This window comes from Trachemys scripta, chromosome 2 (genome assembly GCF_013100865.1).
Source record: "Trachemys scripta elegans isolate TJP31775 chromosome 2, CAS_Tse_1.0, whole genome shotgun sequence".
Lineage (NCBI taxonomy): Eukaryota > Metazoa > Chordata > Testudines > Emydidae > Trachemys > Trachemys scripta.
The window spans coordinates 164,096,583-164,105,807 of NC_048299.1; the positions used below are offsets into that span (position 1 = coordinate 164,096,583).

At 55.5% G+C, this 9,225-nt stretch overlaps 1 protein-coding gene across 1 annotated transcript; it reads left to right on the forward strand.

Moving 5' to 3' along the window:
• Positions 1 to 6,880: 6,880 nt before the first annotated feature.
• On the forward strand, positions 6,881 to 8,677 carry LOC117871783 (olfactory receptor 10Q1-like). Its single transcript, XM_034759547.1, has 2 exons — positions 6,881 to 7,046; positions 7,725 to 8,677. The coding sequence occupies exons 1-2, from the start codon at positions 6,881 to 6,883 to the stop codon at positions 8,675 to 8,677; spliced, it is 1,119 nt and encodes a 372-aa protein (XP_034615438.1).
• The last annotated feature ends 548 nt before the right edge of the window (positions 8,678 to 9,225 follow it).

A 9,225-nucleotide genomic window follows, 5' to 3' on the forward strand; every position in this document is an offset into this window, starting at 1 on the left:
TTCCGCAGTACTCCTTCCTAGGCAGTCATTTCCCATTTTGTATGCGTGCGACCGATTGTTCCTTCCTATGTGGAGTACTTTGCATTTGTCCTATTGAATTTTATCCTATTTACTTCAGACCATTTCTCCAGTTTGTCCAGATCATTTTGAATTTTAATCCTATCCTCCAAAGCACTTGCAACCCCTCCCTGCGTTGTACTGTCCACAAACTTTATAAGTGTACTCTCTATGTCATTGGTGAAGGTATTAAGCCGAATGCAGAACTGATCCCTGTGGGACCCCACTCGATATGTCCTTCCAGCTTGACTGTGAACCACTGATAATTACTCTCTGTTTTCCACTCAGTTATGCACCCACCTTATAGCAGCTCCATTCGTCTGTCCGTCCAGTGGTTGGTCCATCCAGTGGTCCATCCATCCATCCACTGGTCCACCCATCCATATTCAGTGGTTACAATGCTTACAGTCATACATTTTAAGACCAGAAGGGAACCTTCCTTTGTATCCATCATTTCATCCATACTTATTCACCCATAACAATGATTTATCCTCTCTCCTTCCAGTCCATTGCTTCTGTCTTCTAGAGTTGTTTGGAAAATGGGGTTTTATTCCCCAAGAAAATTTCAAGGAAAATGGAAAAAAATTGTTGAAAATTTCAACTTTTTGGTGACCCCTGTCCCCCCCCCAAAATCCTTCCAAACTGAATTTTTAGAAAATTGCAGACCCACTTCCCTGGACTCCCAGGCTCCATGGCTGCCCACCCAATGAGCTGGAGAGGAGTTAGGGCTTCCAGGCTGTCAGCTCCTGGGACAGTCTTGGCCTCTGTCTGATAGCAGCATGGTTTTTCATGCAGACCCCTTTCCATCATTCTGGTAGAGTAGAGGGGCCTTAAAGTCTCTCTGAGAATCGCCCAGAGCAGGGGCCATTCTGGCTGGTGTGGAACTGGCATAAGAACCTGCATCAGCCCTGTTCTCAGTCTACGTCATAGGGGATGTATCAGTGGCATGGCTGGAGTGCTTGGAGTTCTAGGTCTTCTCTGCTCCCCAGAGCCTGCAGAGCAGAGACTAAGTTGGAGCAGTCCCAACACTGCTCTAACTCACATGGGGCACATTCTTTGCATCAGGGAACGGAGAGCTTGTGTTTTTCACAGCAGCAGCTGCCCCATCCAGCAGAGGCTGGGCAGTGCCATGCATGACCATAGAAGGCAGGGAGGTCATAGGTGGCTTAGTACTGCCTTTGCGCTGGGCACAGGAACACGGGAACTGAGAACAGGCCCAGGGTCTGAGCTTAGAGCATCTGGAACAGCCATCTACCTCGGTCAATAGGGTGCCGGTGGAGAGCAGGGGGTGCAACGGCGCTGGGTGGCAGAGGGGGGGCAGTGGCCAATAAAAAGGCAGTGGAGCTGCTATCTGGAGCACTGCTAGAGACACATAAAGACCAATATGATTCAGGAAATAGCCCGAATGTCCAGTCTGGGTGGATAGCGCTCATTCTGGTCGGTGACATGAGAATGGCATGTTGCAGTGGCTGGCGGGGGTGGACTGGTTGGGACTGGCAAAGCCTGGCTGCGGTGGGGTCTGACTACCTGGGACTGGCTGCTAGGGGACACATTCTATCTGGCATAAAATACCCTGAAATCCAACACACGGCAGATGGATGGATGTAGGGACCCCTCCATTCCCAATGCAGCCAGGCCCCCATGATTTCTATTGGGGTTAAATATTGCCAGCACTCCCTGAAGCTCCTGTGGGTGGCAGAGGATTGGAGGATTCTGAGGCCCAATGGAGATACCCAGTGTCGTTCATTTGCATAAGACACTACCCACAATGCATTGCCAGCTCTTGGCTAGGGAGCTGAGTGGGAACCAAGGAATTTGGATGCCAAATGGGGATGCCTAAGTGCTGCTCATTTGCATATACCCTACCCATAATGCTTTGCCTACTCACAGCTAGGGAGCTCAGGGGAACCAAGAGAAATGAATTCAGTTGCCAAATTGGGGTGCCTGCCAGGTGATGCTCATTTGAATATACCATGACCCACAATGCTCTGGTGGCACCCAGCAAGTGCACTGGGAGCCTTGGACCATGCTGGAGATTGGGAAGAAAGCATTGGTTGTACAGAGAAGATGGGGAGAGGGTGTAGAGGTTTTGCTGGGAATGGAGCTGTAGCATCCAGCGATTCAGGTGGTGGGTAGCCAATAGATGCACTTCCATGAAGAAGGTGCTGGTTAGGTTAACAGGGCACTCGCTACTTGAGTAGTTGGTGCCCACCAGATGCAAAGGGGTGGTGTGGACAATCTGAGGCCCTTGTCAAATTTCTGATCCAGTGAGCCTTGTTGTTGGGTACTCCACAGTGAGAAGAACATAAGAGCTGACACACTAGGTCAGACCATGGTCTCATCCAGTATCCTGTCTCCAACTGTGGCCCATACCAGAGCTCCAGGGCGAGTGTACAGAGCAGGGCAGTTAGATCGATCCCCTTCTGGCAGGCAGAGGTTTTGGTTCCCCCTGGGCATGGGGTTGTGTCCTGACCACTGTGGCTAGCAGCCAGGGATGGATCTATCCTTCATGAAATTATCTAGCTCTTCTTTGAACTCAGAGTGAGACCCTGGCAAAGGCCCTGCTAGCAGGGTAGGGGGACAGGTGTGTGGCCTCCATACCCAGAATGGCACAGGTAGGCTGGCACTAGGATCAATTGCTTCTGACTGAGGAAGTGCATGTTAGTGCTGGATGAAGGCAGGGCAGGCGGCCCCCCCCAGGGAGAGATCTCGGGGAGGAAGCTAAATACCCCAGTTGCATCAGGGTGAAAGCGGAGGCAGTCACGGGAGAGGGGGACACTTTGATGTTGTCTCCTGATGCTGCTAAAGAAAGACACTCCCCCTTTCTGAGATCCCTATACCGGCTCCCTCTGCAGCCAGAGCCCGTTGTCAAGGAGTCTTTGGACACTGCCAGACTCACTAGCTCTCTGCCCTCCATTTCCCAATAGTCCCCAAGGTCTCGGCTGGGACATGGGCCATCCCCAGCCTTTGGGACTGGCCTTCTAGCCAGGTGACAGCATGAAGCTCAGTCCATCAGCACCCCAAGCGGCTCCAGGAACCTGACCAGACTCGGCAGGGTAAGGACGTAATTTCAACCCCTGTGCTTAGCCAGCAAATCCTGCTTCAGCGTCCCATGGAGCCCGGGGCCTGGAATTGGGAAGCCCAGAATGTGTGTGTGTGGGGAGATGCTCAGCATGCTCATTTGCATATGTATTTACCCAGAATGCACCAGTTCCATGGCAGTGTCCTAGTTTGGGTCAGGGGGGCAATGACTTAGTGGAGATTCCCCCGGTTCCCCCGGTCTTTCTTCTCCCTGGGCTTTGCTGGCTGTGATTGGGACGGGTGGGGGCTCTCTCCTCACTGCTGCTCCATCCAGCGCCAGGTTTTACCCTCCATGGCTGCACTGTGATGTTTAATATAAGCCTCTCCCCAGTCTTCGTGGGTGGTAGGAAAATGCCCGAAGCCTCAGCGTAGCGGGAACTGGGACTAGGTCAGAGCTGGCTTGTTTCAATACAACAGCAGCAGCATTGCTGGCCAAGTGGTGTCAGAATATCTGGGCACTCAGCCCCTGACCAGCAGCGGGTACGCTCAGAAATTTTCTAGCTGGAGCAGAACAATGATCTCTAGGGTCTGATAACTTGACTCAGTCCGTAGCTGCAGCCTGGATGCTTCTCAAGTATCGGGGGGTAGCCGTGTTAGTCTGTATCTACGAAAACAACAAGGAGTCTGGTGGCACCTTAAAGACTAACAGATTTATTTGGGCATAAGCTTTCGTGGGTAAAAACCTCACTTCTTCAGATGCAACCTGGATGCGTCTGTAACCCTGGCTTACTCCATGTAGCACTTTGTCCTCTGCTAGCAACTGCAGCACGGAGAGACTTCTGAGTCTGCTGGAGCCTTGGGGAGCAGAGATGGGTCCTTGGACTCAGGTCTTTGGATCCTGGGTTTGATCCCCATGATGACAACCCATCCAGGGGGGAAGGAGTCCCTAACCACTGGCCCACCCTCCTTCCCTGCAAGGGCGAACGTACTATGGGTTCCTGTGAGTGAAGCCCACTGGGTCCCGCATAGCCAGTACGGGGTTGCTCTCTGTGGTGCGTTCCCCAGCTCTCACCCTGGCGTGACTAATGTCTCCCCTGTTAGCATTCTGGGATCCTCTGTTCAGGGCCGGCTCTGGCTTTTTTGCCGCCCCAAGCAAAAACAAAAACAAAAAAACACCTGCGGGGCGGCCGGAGCGGCAGAGCAAAAAAAAAACAGTGCAGGGCAGCCAGAGCGCGGGTGCAGGGGGACTCCTGGCGCCGCAGACGTACCCCGAGCAATGGGGGGGAGGGGGAGGGAGCAGGGGGAGAGAGAGAAGGGGGTCAGCCAGGGCTTCCTTCAGCGGGGCGCTCACTACGCAGCCCCTCCTGCCGTGCCACCTCCTGGGAGGGCTCCGCGCCACTCCGGTCAGCGGGGAGGGAAGGACGCGGGCTGCCCTGCCGGGCTTGCTACAGACCTGGCACTGGCTGGGGCAGACGGAGCACGCAGTCCACTCCCCTCCTCCGTGCCGCCACCCCCTACAGGGCGGCCGGAGCGGCAACCCAAAAAGAAAAGGATTCATGGGAATGCTGCCCCTTAGAGCTTGCTCGGCTGGTGCCTGGAGCCAGCCCTGCCTCTGTTGATCTCAAAGAGCTGCACCGACTGGCATGGTGATGGGAGGGGGGCCCCAGCAACTGCCAGCCTGTCTGGCCCGGTCTCCAACAGCGGCTGATGCAGGACTCCTCCCCGCTCGGCTTGGGGGCTGAAGCACAAGGCTGGAGACTCATTGACCCCGTGCCACAGTCAGCTGCCGACACCGGAGAAAAGGTGGCCAGAGATAGAGATTTCCCTGAGAACTGATTTATCGCTGTGGTTTATTGGACCTATGCCATGGCTCATTACCTCAGGCGGTCAATCCTGCAGCATCTCCCTCCGTTCCCTTAGCCCAGCTCTCCCGGGCACTTAGCCACCCCCTGAGAACTTGGGTGCCCCCCAGATCCCTTGTGCAGGAGAACAGTTATCCCCATTGGGCAGAGGAGGCAGTGAAGCCCAGAGAGATGGTGGGCACACCTACGTTTGAGCTGGGCGGGGTGAGTCACACCCGGGCTAGCTCTGCTCATGCTAGTGCCTAAAGATAGCAGCGTGTGCCCAGTGGCTTGGTCAAACGCTCCGAGTACAATCCAACCCCTCCCCCTGGGTGTATAACTCGGGCCGCTAGCCCATGCGGTCACAGACACGCAACTATTTCTAGACACTAGGTTGAGCAGGTGCAGCTACTCAAAGTGGGACTCGCAGCTCCTGGCTCAAAGGCAGACGTACCCTGAGTGACACGGGCAGGACGGGTACTGGAATCAGGCTAGTGGTCTAACCACTGGACCATCCTCCTTCCCTACAAGATGGGATGTACCATCCGCTCTTCTAGGGGAACCCCGCTGGGTTTCCCCCTAGCCCGTTCAGGGCTGCTCCCTACAGTGCAGTGCGTTCCCCAGCTCTCTCCCGAGCATGGCTGATCTGTCTCCCCCGTGGGGTTACTGGGACCCTCCGCTGGGGTCAATGACTGTCATGGTGATTTATACCAGCCCAGGGTCTGTCGGTGAGATTGGGAACTGGGGTGTCAGGCCTGCAGATGTGCCTTGTGCTGCCCAGAGATGGGGATAATAATGGGGAGGCAGGTAACTTTGTCCTGGCTGCTGGGACACCGTGCCCCTGCTTACCTGTGTCCTCAGTGACTGGAATGGGCACAACCCCAACCACACGGCTCCCGCATAGGGCTGGCGGGGAGTCAGGCCAAGGATGACTCTCATTGTGGGCTGGGTGCTCTGAGAGAAACTAAACCTGCCAGGGATGGTCCCTCCTGGCAGCCGGGGTTCCTGTGTATGTGTGCACATGCATGAGAGTGTGTATATGTGTATGCGTGTGTACATGTGCATGTCTGTGTATCCACGTGTGCGTATACACCTATAGGTGTATATTCATATGTGTTCCACGCCTGTTCCCATGACTCCCATCCAAGGGGACGGTTGGTTGTGTCCTGTCCTCTCTCCACAGCAGGCCTGGAGGGGAGGGATCCGGGCAGAGAGCTGGCTGAACCCAGGCATCTGGGACCCTGTCTCTTCCCACAGGGAACAGGGGTACTGTGCCAACTGCCAACCTGCCCCAGTCGGTGTGCGACAGCTGTGGGCACCCCTCCCCACTGAATGCCATGCAGCTCTGTCCTGCAAACACTCCCTGCCCTCGTCTGGGCACCGGACTGTTGGATCCACTGGCCAGTGTATCCTGCAGACAGGACCTGACTCTGATCCCAGTGTGAACCCAGTGACTTCCCCGGAGTCACTCTGATTCTCACCAGGGTGCGTGAGAGCAGGGTCAGGCCCAGGGTGTGCAATGGCTGCAATAGGTACTAGGCAGCAGCTTCATTGCTGCTCTTCAATCTAGGGGGGGGCAAAGACACCTCCCCAGCCTCCAGGATGTGTGTGGGGGGGTGGTGGTGTACAAGCAACCTGGCCATTCCGATCAGGATCCAGCGCTTGGAGACAAGGGGGGGGGGGGGGGGAACAATCAATCAGAAGGAACAGCCCTTCTGGTCTGAACCCACCTGCAACATAGGGCCCCATCACTGCCCTCAGGTGTGGGGCTGGCTGATTTCCATAAACTCCCAGATCTGGGGGGCTTGCTTCAGGCTAGCTAGGTCTATACACCCCATCTATCCATCCATCCATCCATGACAGCAGTGCTTGGGTGCGGCTGATCTAGAATTCAGGTTTCCATTCTAACCCCACATTTCCAGATACTCCCTGCAGGCTGCGATCATCCATTTGCTGTGAGTATGACTGTTTTAGGAGCGCGGGAGCCCCCGCAGAACGCCGCGAGGGTGAAGCGACGCACTGATTCCTTCCCGCATTGCAAGCGGAATCTGCGCTCCGCTATCTCACACATGGAAGAAGCTGGGCCGCTCTTGAGTTCTGCTGGCCTTGTAGCCCTGCCCCGGGATGGTAAAAATCAAGTCAAGGTGAAAGCTCAGGAAATATCACAATGGTGGGCTCCACATTTTCAAAGTGACTTGTGATTTTGGGGTGCCCAGCCTGGGACAGCACAAACGGGGGGTGATTTTAACAAAGTCCTGAGTACTCAGCCCCAGATCCTCAAAGGTATTCAGCCCTCATTCCCATTGAAATCAATGGAAGTTAGGTTAGGGTGACCAGATGTCCCGATTTTATAGGGATAGTCCCGATATTTGGGGCTTTTTTTTCATATGGACTCCTATTACCCCCCCCCACCTCCTGTCCTAATTTTTCACACTTGCTATCTGGTCACCCTAAGTTAGGTGCCTTTGAGGATCTGACCCCACCCTCTTAAAAAAACAGGCTCCTTTAAGAGATGTCCATTTGGGTCCCAAAATCAACAGCTGCTTTTGAAACTCTTAGCCGTGAAAGTTTAAAGTTGCCCTATGAGCGGAGATGATGCCACTGGGCTCATACAGCAGCGTAGGGATGAGAACCTAGGTCTGCAGGCTCCCAGGACAGTGCTGTATCCAGGCCGCATTGCTGCAGGGTACCCTGACCCCTGTGCCTAAGCACTAGGAGTCAGAGTGTGGTGCACGGTGAGAGCCGATAGACGCAGGGAGATCCACGTCCCCTTGTGTAACTCTTGGTTCTGTGGTTTCCCAGCAGGTGAGATGCATCTGGGCCACGGCAACCAGTCCTTCACCACCGAGTTTGTCTTCCGCCCCTTTTCGTCCGTGCCTACGACACAGCAGCTCCTCTTCGTGCTCTTCCTCCTGCTCTACCTGACCATCATCATCAGCAACGCCTCCATCCTCTGGGTGGTCTGCACCGACCACACCCTCCACTCCCCCATGTACTTCTTTCTGGGCAGCCTCTCGGGGCTGGAGGTGTGCTACACCACTGTGGTAGTGCCCCAGATGCTGGTCAGTGTCTGGGATGCCCACACCACCATCCCTGGGGCCAGCTGCGGGGCCCAGATGTTCTTCTTTGTGGCACTCGGCAGTGCTGACTGCTTCCTGCTGGCAGTCATGGCCTACGACCGGTACGTGGCCATCCGGCACCCGCTGCGCTACGCCCTCATCATGACACGACGGCTCTGCCGGCGGTTGGTGGTCGCCTCACTGTTCCTCGGGGGGCTGCTCTCATTGGAGCTGACGGCCCTGGTCTTTGCCCTGCCCTTCTGCAGTGGCCGGATCAACCACTTCCTGTGCGATGTGCCGCCTGTGCTGCGTCTGGCCTACGGCGACACGCGCCTCCACCAGACTGTGCTGTTCAGCGTGGGCGTGGCTGTGCTGGCCATCCCCTTCCTCCTGATTTGCCTCTCCTACGCCCTCATCACGGCTGCCGTGCTGCGCATCCGCTCGGCCGAGGGCCGGCGCCGCGCCTTCCACACCTGCTCCTCCCACCTGACGGTGGTGCTGCTGCAGTACGGCTGCTGCGGCCTGGTCTACCTGCGCCCCAAGGCCGACTCAACAGAGGACGAGGACCGACAGGTCGCTCTGATCTACACCTTTGTCACGCCACTGCTCAACCCCCTCATCTACAGCCTGAGGAACAAGGACGTCAAGCAGGCCCTGAGCAGAGCCGTGAGGCGGGCATTGGCATCCCATCCTCAGTGAGGGGCCGGACGGCCATGTCTCTGCAACCAGTCCCTGCCTCCCACACCATGGGCAGACCCAGGCCATGCCTGCCAGCCCCATCCCTGCCTCCCCTGCCCCTCTGCAATGGGCAGACCCAGGTTCCACTCTTAGGCCTGGTCACTCCATGCAGCAGAAGCCACCTGTTTCTATGCCACAGGTAGGAGGCAGGGATGTCCGATTTGGGAGTGGAACATACAGGCTCTGAAATGCAGCCCTGGTTGCTGCAGTGCATGAGGTGTAAACCCGCAGAGGACAAGAGAAATCAGAAGATCAGGGTGAAAACTAGTGTCAGCCTATGGCTGCTATAAGGAAGGAGCTCTCTGCCACCATCTCTTGGTGAACTGGAGGAAAAGGCACAATGCCTGACCTCATTTGCATGTTTGTTACCGGCCCTTCCAACGTGAACAACATTTTGGTCATTCTGATTAAAATACAATGAACTTTGGGGGATAAGGATATGAAATGTTTTCATCCTGACTGGGTGATAAAAAGGCAATGGGACTGTATTTAGTGTGCGCTGAGTGAAG

Coding starts and splice junctions, on each gene's coding strand:
- LOC117871783 (XM_034759547.1), top strand. CDS start 6,881: ATGACTGTTTTAGGAGCGCGGGAGCCCCCGCAGAACGCCGCGAGGGTG. Junction 7,047..7,724: donor TGTAGCCCTGCCCCGGGATG/GTAAAAATCAAG, acceptor GTTTCCCAGCAG/GTGAGATGCATCTGGGCCAC.